The sequence below is a fragment of the Balaenoptera acutorostrata genome, chromosome 4, assembly GCF_949987535.1.
Source record: "Balaenoptera acutorostrata chromosome 4, mBalAcu1.1, whole genome shotgun sequence".
In the NCBI taxonomy this organism is placed as follows: Eukaryota; Metazoa; Chordata; class Mammalia; order Artiodactyla; family Balaenopteridae; genus Balaenoptera; species Balaenoptera acutorostrata.
This window is the reverse complement of record NC_080067.1, coordinates 66,636,758-66,654,422: the sequence shown is the minus strand read 5'-3', so window position 1 is coordinate 66,654,422 and position 17,665 is coordinate 66,636,758. Positions and strand designations below refer to the sequence as shown.

The 17,665-nt window shown below is 37.4% G+C and overlaps 2 protein-coding genes across 5 annotated transcripts in view; both read left to right on the top strand.

Moving 5' to 3' along the window:
• The window catches only part of LAMP3 (lysosomal associated membrane protein 3), a 34,492-nt gene extending 27,676 nt beyond the window's left edge, over nt 1-6,816 (top strand). Inside the window, exon 7 of one of the 2 annotated variants that reach the window (XM_007195355.2) lies at nt 5,149-6,816. In XM_007195355.2, coding sequence (XP_007195417.1) covers nt 5,149-5,282 — 134 coding nt within the window. In that variant the 3' untranslated portion in view covers nt 5,283-6,816. The remainder of the gene's footprint in view (nt 1-5,148) is intronic. The other variant, XM_007195356.2, reaches the window with a different exon arrangement.
• Nucleotides 6,817-13,386: 6,570 nt separating this feature from the next.
• MCCC1 (methylcrotonyl-CoA carboxylase subunit 1) overlaps nt 13,387-17,665 on the top strand; it is a 62,398-nt gene continuing 58,119 nt past the window's right edge. The window contains exons 1-2 of one of the 3 annotated variants that reach the window (XM_007195357.2): nt 13,387-13,586; nt 16,245-16,291. In XM_007195357.2, coding sequence (XP_007195419.2) covers nt 13,498-13,586; nt 16,245-16,291 — 136 coding nt within the window. In that variant the 5' untranslated portion in view covers nt 13,387-13,497. Of the gene's footprint in view, nt 13,587-16,244; nt 16,292-17,665 lie in introns of those variants that run through there. The other 2 variants (XM_007195358.2, XM_028162104.2) reach the window with 2 other exon arrangements.

Here is a 17,665-nt window from a genome sequence, read left to right as displayed (position 1 = left end):
AACTGTATTTCCTTCTCAAGAATATTGTTTTACAAACTGAAAGCACACAGAGGACACAGTTTGGTATCCTTGTTCCATAAGCATTTCTCCATGCTGCTAGAGGTACAAAGTGTCATTACTATGGCTGCTATCCTGAATATGCTATCAACATTACACAATAATTTACTTAACTATTCTGTTATTATTGGGAATTTTTATTGTTTCTAGGTTTTCACAACGATAACATGAATAAAGAATTACGTATGAATTACATACAAAACAGACATTGATTAACAAATGTGTATCAATGTGTGCCTGAATTTTGGGTTTGCTTCATAAACTGTTTAAAATGGTTATAATTTATACTTCACTACTAATTCTTAATTTTTAAGAAACAAATGGGAGCAAAAACACGTAGGTTGTGAAAAAAAATTTTAAGCACTACAGAAATATATGAAATGAAAAATTGGAGTTAAAATAGTGACTAGAATTTTCCTCACAGAATTTTTCTCCCTCATTGTCTAATAGATTGAGGGGGGGAAAATTTTTTTTTAAAATCACCAGTAGCAGTCAAAAAGACATAACCTAATGCAATAAACATTTTAAACTGATGAACAACAAAGATACAAGACTGAGAGGAAGAGTGGAGAGGGGGCAGCTGAGTGGGCTTCTAACCCTCCCCGGTACACCTACCCCAAGGAGCCATACTGTGAAAGAAAAGCATCCTGTGAATGCTGACTACTATTCCTAAAAGTGGAGAGAAATAGAGCAGCCACTTGGGACTTCCCTGGCGGTCCATGATTAAAACTCCACTCTCCCAATGCAGGGGGCCCAGGTTCGATCCCTGGTTGGGGAACTAGGATCCCGCATCTCTTCAAGCTAGGTAGGAGTAGTGAAAATGGCTACTGCGGAGACAAGGCAGAATAAACACAGACTGCTGGAAATGAACTGGGGAGCCAGCCCCAAACCAGAGGACACCCCAGTCTGTAGCTAGTTCCCAAGGTATAGAAAAGAAAATAGAATCCAATTAGTTAGCTCAACGGGAAACGAGTAAGATGAAAACAAACTACAAGACTACAATGCAAAATTACTGCAGGAAAAAGTAATATAAGATTAAACTAAATTATAGATTCAGAGTTTTCATTTTGCAAGATGAAAAAAGTTCTGGAGATGGATAGTGGTGATGGTTGCACAAAAATGTGAATGTACTTAATGTCACTGAAGTGTACACTTTAAAACAATTAAAATGGTAAATTTTATGTTGTGTATATTTCACCACAATTTTTCAAAATTAAAGGAGGGAGGGTTAGAAAGGAATATAGTTGATAAAATACAAAGAAAACCTAACTCAAGGAACAGAGAGAAATACCTGTCAATTGGTTTTTTGACAATTAATAAGAATGTGAATTCCATATAACCAGAGCTCATAGAGGAGAAGTTATAATGAAAGAGTGAGGTAAATAGGACATTTCATTCCTAAGAAAACAAATTCAGCATCAAAGCAACACGCTTCCATAATAAATGGAAATAGTAAAAGGCAGAACAGATAGAGCTGAAAACTGAATTATCTTCATAGAGAAAAAGACTGAGTTAACCAGTTAATAAAAATTAAGATTATAACATTATAGGGAAGCTGCTAGGTATGAAAGCTATTCAGATCATCTAAAATAAGAATAACTGGTGCCTCTGAAGTACAGAATAAAAAAATAAAAAGAAGATATATTTGATGATTTAAGAGGTTTTCCTTAAAATAAATAATTGAAGTTGCAGATTGAAAGTGCACGGTGTATCTATCCCAGGGTGGGAGGAAAAGAAAAACCTGACACAGAAAGCTTAACATTAAGATATATCCAAAGTAAGCCATAGAACTTAAAAGCTAAAGAATTCTTTAGACATACAAACTCCCCCTTCCCCTAAAAAAAGCAAATCACCTATAAAGGGGGAAGGTTAAAATTGGCCTCAGATTTCTTTACAATAACATTTAAAGCCAGAAAGCAATAGACCAATGTCTACAAAATCCTAAGGGAAAGTGTGGCCCCAAAATATAATCTGAGTGAAAAGGTAATAGACCAATATCCTCAAACATGAAATAATTCGAGGGATACAACACAAATGAGCTCTTCTTAAAGATACAGCTTGACAATGAAATTTGATCAGAGAGAAGCCACATTACAAGCAAGGATATCAGCAAACATCTTTCAGGAATAGAGAAAGCACAGTTTTGTTTTGTTTTTTAAGGCATTTTATCTATTTGAAGAGTTAAATATAAAAAGCATTAAACAATTATGGATTTGAGATTTTATCGTTCCTTCTCATATATAAAATGATATATGTGCATGCTTATTCATCACAGAATTATTTGTAATATCAAAAGGTTAAAAACAAACCAAGGGTCCATCAATCTGGGACAGATACATTCCACAACAGAATACTATACAGTTATAAGAAAAGAATGAGAACATACATGCTTGTGTATGTATAAGGAAAGTTATCCAAAATATATTGTTAAAAAATGTATAATGCATAATAGTGAGAAAAATGGGGAAAAAAGTATATTTTCACTTTTGCTTATATCTGAAACATTGGAAATATATAAGAAACTAAGTAGTTGTCTAATATTGGCAGGGGGAACTAAGAAGGTGGCACAAGGGTAGAAGTGAAACTTCTCAATGTACAGCATTTTGTATTATTTTGACTTTAAATAGTAAATGTGTTCTAAATTTGAAAAGAATTTTTAGAAATTATAGGAATTATACTTATCAAATAGAATTGAAATATTGTAAACCTGAACAATGTTTCTAAAAATATGTATAGCTATTCAGAATTTGAGTTGGGAAGACCAGAAATAGAAGGGAATCTGTTAGTGTTAATCTTTCAAAACAGAATCAATAGATAATGTCTAACTGGAAACACAGAGTTTACAAAACATGTCTCTAATTTATTTTATAACCTCTTAATGCATTTCATAATCATTTATTTATTTTCTACTTGTGTATTTTTGTCTCTTCTTTGAACCTTAAAGAGATCTTTTATGCAACAATATTTCCCATGGCAAAGACACGTTTATTTGAAGTGCAGTAATTCCTCTAGTTTTGTTTTAGTTTTTTTCTTCTGTGAAATTCAAGTAACATTAAAATGAACAATTTTGGTTAAAATAGCATTTGTATAATCCCATTTTGATAAAACCACTTCTATTTATTTTTCTACCCATCTATTCTTACAGTTGTAAAGGAAGGCGCCTGAAATAATGTTTGTCCATGTTTTACCAATGATAATTTCTGGGTAGGTGGTTTTAAGGAGATTTATAATGAGCATATATCATTTTAAAAAATACAATGATTTTTCTTTAAGCATACACATGAGCACACACACATGCATACACACATATATGTACAGAGGAAACAAATGCCTCAAAGATTTATGGTGATTAATTCAAGTGGAAGAAACATGGTGATTGGATAACTATTTTCTTTGTTTACTTTTCTGCATTTTGAAGATGTTTAAACAATGTCATATTAAATAGTGTAAAACTACATAGAAAGTAAAAGTTGCCTCTATTCCCATCCCAGTCTGCCCCCAGCTTCTTGTGTATTTTTTTGCTCTAGGCACCCATGCAGTGCTTCACAGATCTTAGGTAACTTCCCTGTCAGCACATGGAAATCTACCACATTCCTTCTGATGGCTACAACATAGTCTATTGTATGAATATACAATTGTAAATTTTTGATGGATATTTAGATTGTCAATTTTCCTCTCATAAAAGGAGATTATTATTACATATTTTTGTGTACTTTATGAATATATCTTCAGTATAAATTCCTAGTAGTGGAATTGCTGGATCGATAGGTTTGTGCTTTACATTTTGTTTTGACAATTCTGTATTTTTTTCCAAATTATTTTAACTTCTTAGATTATGTTCTTTCCTATCTAAGAAATATATATAAATATTTACATGTACAATGTTATATTTAATATAACAAAATTATATATAATTTTAACAAATATGTAAATAACAAAATTATCATATACTCTAAAAGGATTCATGAAAAGCAACATTTCCCTGTCCCTCCTCTAAGAGACAAAGCACCTTAACTAGTTTTAACAGTTTCTTATGGTAACTATCTCCATAATTCTCTAAAAAATAATAAAAAGCTTATCCTACTATTTCTTAATTTATCAGCTTTAAACCTCTTGCTATGGAAGATAAGGATTTAATACTTCTTACACCATCCTTTTTATGGTTATATCGCTGTTTTTTTGTTAAACCAATAAGGTATGCATCATTATAATGTAAATATTGTCCACTGCCAAATCAAATAGTGTACTACCGGCACAGTTCCTGTCTTGTATAGATTTAGTTTTTTTCCCCAGGAGTCTCTAATTACCATTCCCTCTTCTCTGGCCCCTCCTGATTCTTTTTACTTGGACCTCAGGTGAGAATTGGGTTAATGGTGATTCTTGGTTCAGGGCATAATTTCAATATGGGTTCATGGAAGACCTCAAGGGCATATCCTCTCATCTATTCTTGAATAAGATATAGATATAGTTCTCCATTTATTTGTATTCAATTAAGTTCCCTTTTATTCCCAGGGCCTTCCATCTTTCTCCAGTCGAGACTGATTACATTTTAAATGAACTGAATAAATAGTCTCTAACAGAATAAAGAAAAAAGAATTTTGACAAATTTGCAAACTTTCACTTTTAAGCTCTCATAAATAATTAGGTCTATTTTCTAATATTTTTGGCTAACTAAAAGCAATAAAAGAGAACTCTAAGTGTGACAAAAATGAATGTTTTAAAAAGTGGAGAAACATCACATGTTTTCAAGAGATAAGGTTTACGGTGACACAGTCTGTTTTACGTAAGCACATCCCACTTTGCAGAGAGCAACACCTGGAAGAAAACAGGACTAACAATTATTAAATATTTATTAATTTCTGAGAAGAGAAAGTTATCTTATTTCATCCTCCAACAATTTTATATATTATTTGCTTCCTTTATAAATGAGTAAATTGCAGGGTTAAATAACCCTCCCAGGTTCACACAGTTAGTGGTGGAAGCAAAAGTCAAGCACAGGTCTGACTCCAAAGCTCATATTCTCCCCACTCTAGCCTGCTTTCTGGTCTGTCCTCACTAAACCTTAGTGGCTGTATTTGTTTTTTCTCTTAGTGGACGAATGTTCATCTGACTACACAATTGTGCTTCCCGTGATTGGGGCCATCGTGCTTGGTCTCTTCGCCGTGGGTTTGATTGTCTATGGAATCCGCTTAAGGCGTGAATCTTCTGGATACCAGAGAATCTAACTGGTGCCCCGAGGGAAAAGAAAAAGGTGGAGTTTAGAGAATTCTTTCATTGTTTCCAGGATGTTGAAGACTTCCCTTGGAGTGTGGGTCCTTCCAACCATGTAAACCACTATCTTTCACAAAAACCAAATTTCTGACGTAAGTTCAAGCAGTACATCAATTTCAAAATATTTTTTGTTCATTTTATGAAAGATCTAGTAAGCTGTTTAAGAATATTTTCTAGTTTCCTTGAAAATATTTTAACCAAAGTCAACATTTGAGATACATTAAATTAACATAATGTATGTAAAGTGGTATATGCTCCATATTATAAACCAAAGCATCAATTGTAATTAATGTTACCTGTGTTCACATCGGGGATTTTATTTTATCCTTGATCTTTTCCACTTTTAAAAATGCTTCTGCTTTGCCAGTAAAATGTATTTTTAGTGCTTTTACTATCCATGTTTTGTAAGATGTATGTGTCTGTCAATTGACCTACCTCCTTTTCCACTTTAAATGTTTTCTAAAAATCGTCAAAAAGAACAACATATCATAGGTTGTCTAGATATTTGATGTGACACCAAGAGGAATAGATCAGCTTATATTTTTATCTTGATGACTCCTCCAGAATCACTAAAACTAAGAATTAGATGGCTACAGACAACAGAATTAAATAATAAGCAAGAAACAATAATAATGGCCTTTCACTATTGAACACATATGTGTCAGACACTAGGCTAAGCAGTTTATATACGTCTCATTTAATTTTCACAACTTACATGTGAGTAAACTCAGACTTAAAGAAATTAATCACTTAAATGTCACCCAGCTAACAAGTGGCAGAGCCTGAATTTGACTTCCTGTTGGTCTGGTACCAAGGTCTCTGGTCTTTTCACTACACCAAATTGCCTACAAGAACAATGACAATAAGTGCTGCCTGAAGCCTCATACTGGCATATGCTCCCTTTTACAGAGGAAATTATTTTGTCCAGAATCACGAGAGATTATGGTACATGAAAGGAGGGTTTGATGGGAAATAAAATAGCCTATCTTTAATGAAGTTCGCTACTCCCTCGAAGAAAACTGAGAGGCTCTGTAAAACATTCGTTTCTCATTTTTATGGGATTGTTAAGCTGTGAGTCTAAGGATAAAGGAATGGAGTAAATTTCTCAAGGCATTTTTTATTTCTTTGAAAGAGAAATTGAACCGCTAACCTACTTTTCTTTCTTGAATGTAGATCCCCCTCTTGTGGTAACTTGCTTCTTCTGCAGTTTTATGGCCACGTTTTCACTCTAGTTCACGTTTTTCTGTAGAGCAGCCAAGAATTTTATTCCTCCTTGTTTTTACTACCAAAGAAATGTTAACAGAAAAGACCACACACCCCTAGCATTCGTTAGTAAAGGAATAATTCAAGTCACCCTGGAGAACATATTCACTTTCCTGACTTGTTCTCTTATGACTCAGTAGGATTGGCAAGGACCTGCCTTTAGTCTTAATAGAATACTGAATTGTATTAAAAGTTTTTGTAATAAAAACTTACTTTGGAGATTTATGTCATTCGTTCCTTATAATTCGGTTCTTGTGCTATTAAAAATTTTGTTTACAACCTTAGTGGAGGTTGTTGCTTGAATCAGTAAGTTAAATCGTCTTCCTAGAAATAATTTATTTTGTTCTATTCTCCACTGCCACATTATTATTAGGTAGGAAGACCTATTTGAGAGAAACTGAAATTCTGAGAAGATAAACCATATTAAAGTTATAAATTAAATTTCTCAACTCTCAGCCCAGACTACCTGACTGGATTACTGGTTTATTTAAGTGCTGCCACAATTACCCATTCATTCATTCATCCAACCAACATCGATTAAGGACTTCCTAAACGCCAGACAGTCTGGTAGGGGCTGAGATAAATCAGAAGAGGTCCTGTGTTAGCTATCTATAGCTGTGTAACAAATTGCCCTGAAACCTAGCAGCTTAAAACAACATTTATTATCTCACACAGTCTCTGAGGGTCAGAAATCTGGGAGCAGCTTAGCTGGGTGGCTCTGGCTCAGGGTCTCTCACCAGGTGGCAGTTCGGCTGTTAGCCAGAGCTGCAGTCATCTGAAAGTTCAAATGGGGCTGAAGATTCTACTTCCAAGTTCACACCATGTGGCATATCCAAAGGGATGCTCACGACATGGCAACTGGCTTTCCCCAGAGCAAGTGACCCAAGAGAGAGAGACGACCACCTAATCACAGAAGTGACATGCCATCACTTCTGCTGTATCCTGTTGGTCACATTGACCATGCCTGGTACAATGTAGGAGTGAAGACCAGGAGAGGTAGAAATCAAGGGGGGCTGTCTTGGATGCTGTCTACCCCACGTCCACTGTCAAGGTAGAATTACTGGTTTACTTCTGGGGGGAAACTCGGGTATAGAAATTCCAGTGCATACACAAAGAAAAGTGGTTTAATAGGAACCTATACAAAAGGTAATGGCAGCATGGCTGATTCCAGCCTGCTTCCAACTCTGCCCCAGATGTAGCACACCCCCAGGAGAACAGCCTCTCAAGCCCTGGCACTGACAGTCTATGGACCAGCCACTGCTCAGGCTGACTTGCCTTTCTACGAAGGCTAGTTGTTGGCCCATGCTCTGTAATATTCATTTATAGCTTTGCCCCAGGAATTTGTCAACTCTCCTGTCCTCTGTCATAATGTAATCCAAAGTGATCTGGACCGCACAGACATCCCATGGAATATCATTGAACCACTACATTGATGACATCATGCTAATTATACAGGACAAGCATGGAGCAATTATTATGCTGGACGCCTTGGTTAAACACATGTGTTCCAGGAGGTATGAAGATTCAGGGACTGACTACTTCATTGAAGTATTTAAGGACACAGAGGATCAAGGACATGCCAGACTATCCCCTCCAAAATAAAATACAGATGTTTTTCATCTTGCATCCTTTCCACAAAGAAGGAAACACAGAGCCAGTTGGGCCTCTTTGGGTTCTGGTGACAACATTCTACAGCTAGGAAAATTCCTCTGGTCCATTTACCAGGTGACATAGAAAGCAATAAGTTTTGAGTGGGGCCAGATCAGGAAAGGGCAGTACAGCAACTCCAGGCCACGATGCAATCAGCCCTGCTGCTTGAGCCAGACACTCAGACAGACCTTACGGTGTTGGAGGTTTCAGCAGTGAGCAAAGGTACAGCATGAAATTTTTGGCAAACTCTAGTGGGAGAATCATAACAGGCCCTGGACATTCGGGAGCAAGGCCACGGCCATGCCATTTGCATCAGAGAAATATATACCCTTTGAGAAACAGCTCTTGGCATGTTACTGGGCCCTGGAACACTTGACCTTGGGACACTAAGTGACCATATATCCAGAATTGACCATTTTTGAGCTGGATTCTGTTAAATCCACTAAGTAATAAAGCTGGATGGGTCTAACAGTAATCAATTGCAAGATGGAAATGGTACATCCAGGATCAAGCCCAAGCAGGTTCAGAGAGCATGTATAGGTAAGAGAATCTCTTTGTTTTAGGAAATACACATTAAAGTAGTTAGGAGTAAAAAAAGGGCATCATGTCTGCAACTTACTTGCAAATGGTTCAGAAAAAAAAGTATGAGTATATGAGTGTGTGTGTGTGTGTGTGTGTGTAGGTACATGGAGAACAAAAGATAAAGCAAATGTGGTAAAATATAAACATTTGGGATTTATAGGTGAAGGGTACTATTCTTGTAGCTTTTCTGTAAGTCTGAAGTTATGTCAAAACAAATTCAAAGTATGTAAAAGGTTGTATAATAAAAAGCTGTCACTATCCTGCTATCCTGTCCCTGTCTTGGAGCCAACAACTTTTCTTTCCCAGAGGCTATTGCTACATACATAAGCATGTATGTTTTTTCTTTCTCCTATTCTTACACAAATGATAGAATAATAACCACAGTTCTGCACATTGCTTTTGTCACTCATCAATGAATCTTAATATATGAGTACATATAGTGCTGTCTCATTCTTTTTTTAGTGGCTGCATAGTAATCCATTAAATGTATACCCGTACATTTATTTAACCAGTCTCTTTTAATTAGTTTGTTATTTCCAACAATGAAACAATGTTTCCTTAATAGACATCATTTCAAATATCTGTGAGTATATCTTGGGTGATTTCTAAGAAATAGCTTTGCTAGTTTCAAAAGTTTGTGAATTTGCAATTTTGATAACTGTTACCAAAGTACTCTGCATAATGGCTGTACCAATTTTCACTCAATAACGATAACACTCTCATGCCCCTAATTACAGTGTTATTAAACGTTTGATATATGCTAATGTGACAGGTGAAACATGGTATATCATTATAGTTTTATTTTTAATTTTTAAAATAAATTTATTTTATTTATTTATTTATTTTTAGCTGCATTGGGTCTTCATTGCTGCACGCGGGCTTTCTCTAGTTGCGGCGAGCGGGGGCTACTCTTTGTTGTGGTGTGCGGGCTTCTCATTGCGGTGGCTTCTCTTGTTGCGGAGCACGGGCTCTCGGCATGTGGGCTTCAGTAGTTGTGGCGTGAGGGCTCAGCAGTTGTGGCTCACGGGCTCTAGAGTGCAGGCTCAGTAGTTGTGGCGCACGGGCTTAGTTGCTCCGCGGCATGTGGGATCTTCCCGGACCAGGGCTCGAACCCGTGTCCCCTGCATTGGCAGGTGGATTCTTAACCACTGCGCCACCAGGGAAGCCCTATAGTTTTAATTTGTATTTCTTTGATTTGTAATAAGGTCAAGTGCCTTTTACATTTATTTACATTTCCTATTCTGTGAACTCCTCATATTCTTTTTTTTTTCTTTATACCTGTTAGTTTCCCCCTTAGCTTTATTGAGGTATAACTGACAAACAAAATTGTATATATTTAACATGTACAATGTGATGAGTTGATATATCTATACATTGTGAAATTATTACCACAGTCAGGTGATGAGAATACTTAAGATCTACTCTCTTAACAAATGTCAAATATACAATGCAGTATCATAATTAGAGTCACCATGCTATACATTAGATCCCCAGAACTTATTCATCTTATAACTGAAACTTTGTTCCCTTTGACCAGCATGTCCCCTTTTTCCCCCACCCCTCAGCTCCTGGTAACCACCATTTTACTCTCTGTTTCTATATGTTTGACTTTTTTTTTTAAATTCCAAATATAAGTGAGATCATACAGTATTTATCTTTATCTGGCTCATTTCACTTAGCATAATGTCCTCCAGGTTCATCCACGTTGTTGCAAATGGCAGGATTTCTTTCTCATGGTTGAATTATATTCCACTGTGGTGTGTTTGTGTGTGTATAGTCTTCATTCATTCATTCAGTCAACAGATACTTATGTTGTTTCCATATCTTGGCTTCTGTGAATAATGCTGCAATAAAGGTGGTAATGCATATATCTCTTCAAGATACTGATTTTGTTTCCTTCAGATATATGTCCAGAAGTGGGATTGCTGAATCATATGGTAGTTCTATTTTTAATTTTCTGAGGACTCTGAATAATGATGCTTTCTATAATGACTGTCCAATTTACATTCCCACCAACAGTGTACAAGGGTTCCCTTTTCTCTACATCCTCATCAACACTTGTTATCTTTTGTCTTTTTGATAATAGCCATCCTAACAGGTGATATCTCATCGTGGTTTTGGTTTGCATTTCCCTGATGACTGGTGGTGTTGAGCACCTTTTCATGTAGGTGTTGGCTGTTTGTATGTCTTCTTTGGGAAAATGTCTATTTGGGTCCTTTGCCCATTTTTAATTGGATTATTTGTTTTTTGCTATTGAGTTGTATAAAGTCTCTCTACATTTTAGATATTAACCCCTTGTCAGACATATGGTTTGTAAATATTTTCTCCTATTCAGCAGATTCCCTTTTCATTTGTTAATTGTTTCCTTTGCTGATGAAGCTTTTTAGCTTGATGTTGTCCCAACTTTATTTTTGCTTTTTTTGCCTTTGCTTTTGGTGTCATATCTAAAAAATAAAAAGCCAATGTCAAGAAGCATTTTCCCTATGTTTTCTAGTGGTGTAAGGCAGGGTCCAGTTTCATTCTTTCGTATGTGGATGTCCAGTTTTCCCAACAGTACTTATTGAAGGGACTATTCTTTCCCCATTGGGTGCACTTGGCACCCTTGTCAAAGCTTAGTTGATCATATATGCGTGGGTTTACTTCTGGGCTCTCTATTCTGTTCCCTTGGTCTCTTCATATTCTTTGAAGCTTTTCTCTTGCATTATAGATCTTTTTTCTTATTGATTTGTAGGAGTTATTTATATATCAAGGAAAGTAGACCTTCATCTGTGATAAGAGTTATAAAATTATTCCTAGTTTACTTTTTTTCTATATATATGTTTAGTTGTGCAGATTTTCAAAAAAATTATGTAGTTGAATTTATCAATTCTTCTTCTGTTATAGTTTCTGAGTATTGTGTTACACTTAGAAAAACCTTTCCTTCTTTAAGATATCCTATGATATATTCTAGCACTCTTATGATTTCATCTTTTATATTTAATCTTTTATCCATTTGGAACTTATTTTGGTGTTAGGTATGAGGAGTGAGTAGGGATTCAACTTTTTTTCCCCCCATAGGGCTTGCCACTTGTCCCAATACCACTCTTAAATTATTGAGTCTTAAAATCTAGAATGAATGTTGAATTTTATCAGACCTATTAAGCATCTATTAACATGATACAATTTTTTCTCTTTTTAACTATTAATAAAATTAATTAGTTATATTAATATTGAATCTTCTTACATTTCTGTAATAAACCTTAATCATGGTGTATTACTCTTTCCATATGCTACCAGATAGTTTAGTTAGTAATATACTTGGGATTTTTCCATTAATATTCATAAGTGAAGAAATTGGACTATAGTTTTGTGTGTGTGTGTGTGTGCTATCTTTGTTAGATTTTGGTGCCAATGTTATGCTCACCTCATAAGATTTTGGAGGACTTCCAATTTTTTCTGTGCTCTGGGTCAGAATTACTAGCATTGGGGTCAACTACTATTTACCATTTTGGTGGAGTTTCCTTGTGAAACAAGGTGAGTCACATGCTTTGGGGATGGAGGTGAAGGTGGAAATGAAGGCAGTAGGAACGATAGGTCTTTGATAATATTCTCTTGTTCTTCTGTGGTAATGGTTTAATTAGATTTTCTATCTCAGGGTCTATTTGGGTAAACTGTATTTTCTTATCTTGAACAGCATCCATTTCATCCAGGTTTTCAAAGTTTATTTGCTTAAAGTTGAGCAAAATAGTCTCTTACAAATTTATAAGTTTTTTCTATACCTGCACCTTTTCCCCACTTACCTTTTTTTTTTCTTTTTAATCATAGCAAGTGTGCATTTCTCCCCTTTACTTCTGATTAGATTAGTTAACTTTTTTTTTTATTGACTTATTTTCTGAACTTCTGGACTTAGTGCTTCGATATTAGTTTTCTTAATTCATTTTTTTAAAATCTTTACTGCTTTCTTTATTATGCTTTATTTATGTATTTTTTTCTAACCTTTAAATTGGATGATTAATTTACGTTCACTATAATTTTCCTATAAGCCCGGCTTTAGTTAAATCAAATAAGCATATATATGTAGTGTTTTCAGTACTTTTGTTTTCTAGATATTCTGCAATTCGGTTTTGACTTCCTCTTTTCCTCAACAGTCCGTTAAAACACTTTTTTAAAAGCTCAGGGTGGTTTTAAATTTTAAGTTTAATTTTAGTTATTTATTTTATTTTATCCATTCTTGAGATCACTAGAGAATTTTATCTTGCTCTCCACCCCATTTGACTTTTTCCCCATGACTCTGCCTCGCCCACTTCCTTGCGGCTTTAATAATAATGGTCAGGAGCAGTGTTCCAGAACGAAGGAACGCCGAGGGCCAAGGGAAGAAACAGCGATCCGAGTCCAAGGAAGGCTGAGGACATAGCCGACCCTTCCTCCGGTTGGCGCAAGGGGCGGAGGGAGCTGCGACCGCACCCCCGCGGCACGCGTACCGACTGGCCAATCGCCGCCACCCAAGCCCTGCTCTGTTCTTTGATTGTTTTGGTGGAGACGCCCCCACCGCCCTTCGGTTCGCCTATTGCTTGGCTCTGACCTGGACGGTGGCCGGCGGAGGACAACAGGCTAGCAGAGCGGAGGCAAGGTTTTGCAGTGAGTGGGACACAGCTGCTGTGTCTAAGCGTCGGAGCGTGACGGGGCTGCCCGGACATGGCGGCGGCCTCTGCGTTGTCGGTCCTGCTGGTGGCGGCGGAGAGGAGCCGATGGCGGCGAGTCCCGAGTTCGCTGCTGCCGCCGAGGTAACGGCGGGTGGAGGGGCGGTGGATCAGTGTCGGGGCCGGGGGTGAATGGATTCGTGCGGCGTGTGAGAGGCGCGGAGGGACCGAGGGTAGAGGGGGAGAAGGGGAGGACGGAAGAAAAACTCCAGCCCAGTCCGGGGGAGGTTCTGCTTTCAGTCTCGGCATCGGGAGGGAGACACACACTTTCTTCTCCCTTCCACACATCCAGCCTTCAGCATTCTGCCCATTTTTGTGGAGTGGGGGAGGGGTGGAGCTGGGCCTGCCGTCTCCATGCTCCCCTCGCCATAGGGGCAAGAATAACGCTTGTACAGCTCCTAACTATTAACACTGTGTTTTCACTGCATTCCCTCTTTGGGGAGCGTTGTTATGATCCCGCTTCTGGTGAAGTCCGAAGGGGTCAAAGACTTGCCCTAGTTTACACTAGTGGTAAGAAATGGCGCCAGGATGCTAAAGACTCTTGGAGTTCTTTCCCTTTGTTGAAATGAATCAAGTTAACAAAAGCAAATTTGTCTCCGGAGAGCTGAGAGGTTTTGTCAACAGCTTTGTACACACATTTGAACAAAGCTATCAGACGACTCACTCTAACTAACCTGACTCCAGATCAGTTTCAGATTTTAAGCCTCGGAGACGATTACTGGCAGTGAAGACACCCTCAGGTTTCCAGGTAGCAAGCTTCTTTAGCTTCCTTTGCCTTCTCTTCCCTCCTCCTCCATCATTCTGGAAACATAGTATATAGCTTAGTGCTGAAGGGCACAGACTCTGCACTCAGAAGGCAGGGGTCTCAGCTTTGCTACTCTGGGTGTGTGAGTAACCTTGAGAAAGTTACTTATTATCCTCAGTGCTTCAATTTCTTTACCTAGGAGGAGGTGATGATACTATCCCTAGAAGAGATAATACTAGTGCCTTAGACTGTGCGAATTAAATGAATTAATGTTAATGTAAAGAGGCTTAAACAGAATCTGATGCATATGAATCAATCCATAGATGTAGCCTTTGCAGACTCAATGATTTGTCTTAAGTTTTTTATTGCTTTTATTGTATGGATGTAGATTTTCAGTTACTTAATTGTAGCAGAGCAAAATATGACAGTTGATGAAAGCAATGTTAGTGCTCTTCTTTTTCTCCTGATTTTTCTTTTCTTAGGTTTCCAGGGCTCTTCAGGATGTTACACAGACCCATTTTCTCTCACTTCCCTCTCCCTCTCAAATCTTAGCTATTATGTATAGAAGCATTCTCAAGTGGTTGTCACCCTGGAAAATGTTAGAGTTGTTAATGGCATGTAGAATTAAAATCTTAGGGCTTCCCTGGTGGCGCAGTGGTTGAGAATCTGCCTGCCAATGCAGGGGACCACGGGTTCGAGCCCCGGTCTGGGAAGATCCCACATGCCGCGGAGCAACTAAGCCTGAGAGCCACAACTACTGAGCCTGCGCGTCTGGAGCCTGTGCTCCACAACGGGAGAGGCGGCGACAGTGAGAGGCCCGCGCACCGCGATGAAGAGTGGCCCCCGCTTGCCACAACTGGAGAAAGCCCTCGCACAGAAACGAAGACCCAACACAGCCAAAAATAAATAAATACATAAATTTATTTTTAAAAAAAATCTTATCAGTATATAGGGTGTTTACATGTCTTTTTATGTCATGATTTTGTAGTAACTCAGCAAAGAAATCTAGTCTAGTGGTGGAATTTTAAAAACGAGGAGAAACTGGTATAGAAATTCTTGAATCGGTGGAATAATCGCATGGAAGCAACTTCTTAATGTTTTTTAAGCCATTTTAAATTGTAGTGTAGATAATGGTGAAATATGGAATAGACCAATCAGAACATCACTGGGATAGAAGATTATAGTTAAGTGGTGTGTATGTGGGAGGTGGTTGTCTCTTGGTTTTCACTGGAAAATGGCAGAAGAAAACTAGTTCAGCAATGTCCTTAAAACCGAATAAGAGTCTTAAGCTGGATTTACCAAGAAGCAGCCATTTTATAGACACATTGCCCGGGACAGGCCTTGAATCTTATTGGTAAGCCTATCTGAAGATTGTGATGGGAAGATGCTGTGATCCCCACCTCCCCATTGAAGATCAAGAAAGCGAGGTCAGTTGATTGGAAAGATGTAGGAAAGCAGTAGCCTCCTGAGAAAACCGTCTTGTGGAACTCAAGTGCCTAACCTGTGGGTCTTCCCAGGACATTTTATTTAATAAAATGGAATAGAACAGGAACTATCGAAACATAGGGGAAATTTTCTTTCATGAAACTTCTGTGTGTGTACTGGCTTGTGAAGTCAAACATAGTTTTTACTTTGGGTTCTGGTGAAAAAAGTTTGAAAACAAGCTGAACTGGATGATCTTGAAGTACCTTGGCTTTCTAATTGTCTCTGACTCCGTGGTCATTTGCCAGCCTCAGGAATGAGCCAGTTAGGTGTTCTGGTCAAGGACACGTAGTACGGGGGAGAACAGCCAGAACTGCAACTTTTGATTTCTAGATTCGTTTTCTTCCCACAAAGTAAATCTTATTGAATCACTCTGTAGGCTTAAGGTTTAAATGTAACTAAAGTCATATCTAGACTTGGTTGCAAGTTTTTAAGAATTGAGATTCTTTTGAGAGAACAATGACAGATCTTACATATCCTGTTTAATCATAATTCCATTTGGATTCATTTTATAGGGGATGGACTTGGAAGCAAAGAGCCATGAAGTATGCAACTACCACAGGTACTGACACCCTCTTCTATTTGGCCTTGTTTCAGGTTATGAAGTAAGAAACGGAAATGTTTAATTATTTAATGTGTGCATAATAGAATTAGTTTTTATATACTTTTGAAGTTTGGGATTTTCATGATTACTTTCTTAGTATTGAGTCAATGGTTTTCACCTCTTATGTTAAATTTCTCTTGCTTTTGAGTCTAAAATATATAGGTAAATAGTTAAGGACATTTTATGTTTATGTTGTTATTTGTTTGACCCTCTTTAGTGTATTGAATTGAAGAAGCATAAATATGATGGTGTAAATCAGTGCTTGAAAACAGTTCTTTCAAGTAGCAGGAATTTTTTTTTTTTCAAATAAAATGTTACATGGAGTTCCCAACTGTAAACATTTAAAAGTGTAACTTGCGGTTGACTGAGTGTAGCCCCCTCCTCCAACATATACATGCATGCTTCACCCTATAGCACCCCTTGTGACAGCTTGGGCTCTATAGATCCCTGTTGAAAAACATAGTTTTTTGTTTGTTTGTTTGTTTTTTATAATGATGCTGAGCTTTTTTTCTTTTTTAAAAAAATATTTTTTGGCTGCGTCGGGTCTTAGTTGCGGCACGCAGGATCCTTCATTGCGGCGCGTGGGCTCCTTGTTGTTGTGCACAGGCTTCTCTCTAGTTGTGTCACGCGGGCTGCAGAGCACGCAGGCTCAGCAGTTGTGGCACACGGGCTTAGTTGCCCCGTGGCATGTGGGATCTTAATTCCCCGACCAGGGATCGAACTGGCATCCCCTGCATTGTAAGACCGATTCTTAACCACTGGACCACGAGGGAAGTCCCGAAAAACATACTTTTAAATTATATAAAACTTTATTTTTTGAGAAAAATAAATATTATAAACTGTCAAAAACATTTATTTCATGTGTGATGATGGAAGTGTATTTTATTTATTAATACAAGAACATGTCATATGACACTGAAGCCAGTGAACTGGTGCAGTATTCATTTATATTGCAAGAACCACACACCCCTGTGTACAGAGGGATAGAGGCAGTGGAGCAGAGTGATGAAGAGCTCACATTCTGGAGTGAAGCTAACCTGGGTTCAAATCCTGGAGCTACCATTTTTTTTAGCTCTGTGATTTCAGGAAAGCAGTATCTCCTTCAATCTTAATATCTTCATTTTTTAAATTGAGATAATAATAATAGCGTCTGCTTCACAGGATGACTGTGAGGATTTAAGTCCAAGTTGAGTCTTCAGCAGAGGACCTGGGGCATAGAAAATCGGTATTAAAGTTTAGTTATTATTAACTGCTTTTTTTTTTTTTTAGCTATTGAAATTTGATCTTTGACATAACAAAGCATCTTTTAATTTTATTTTAAATTGAAGAAGC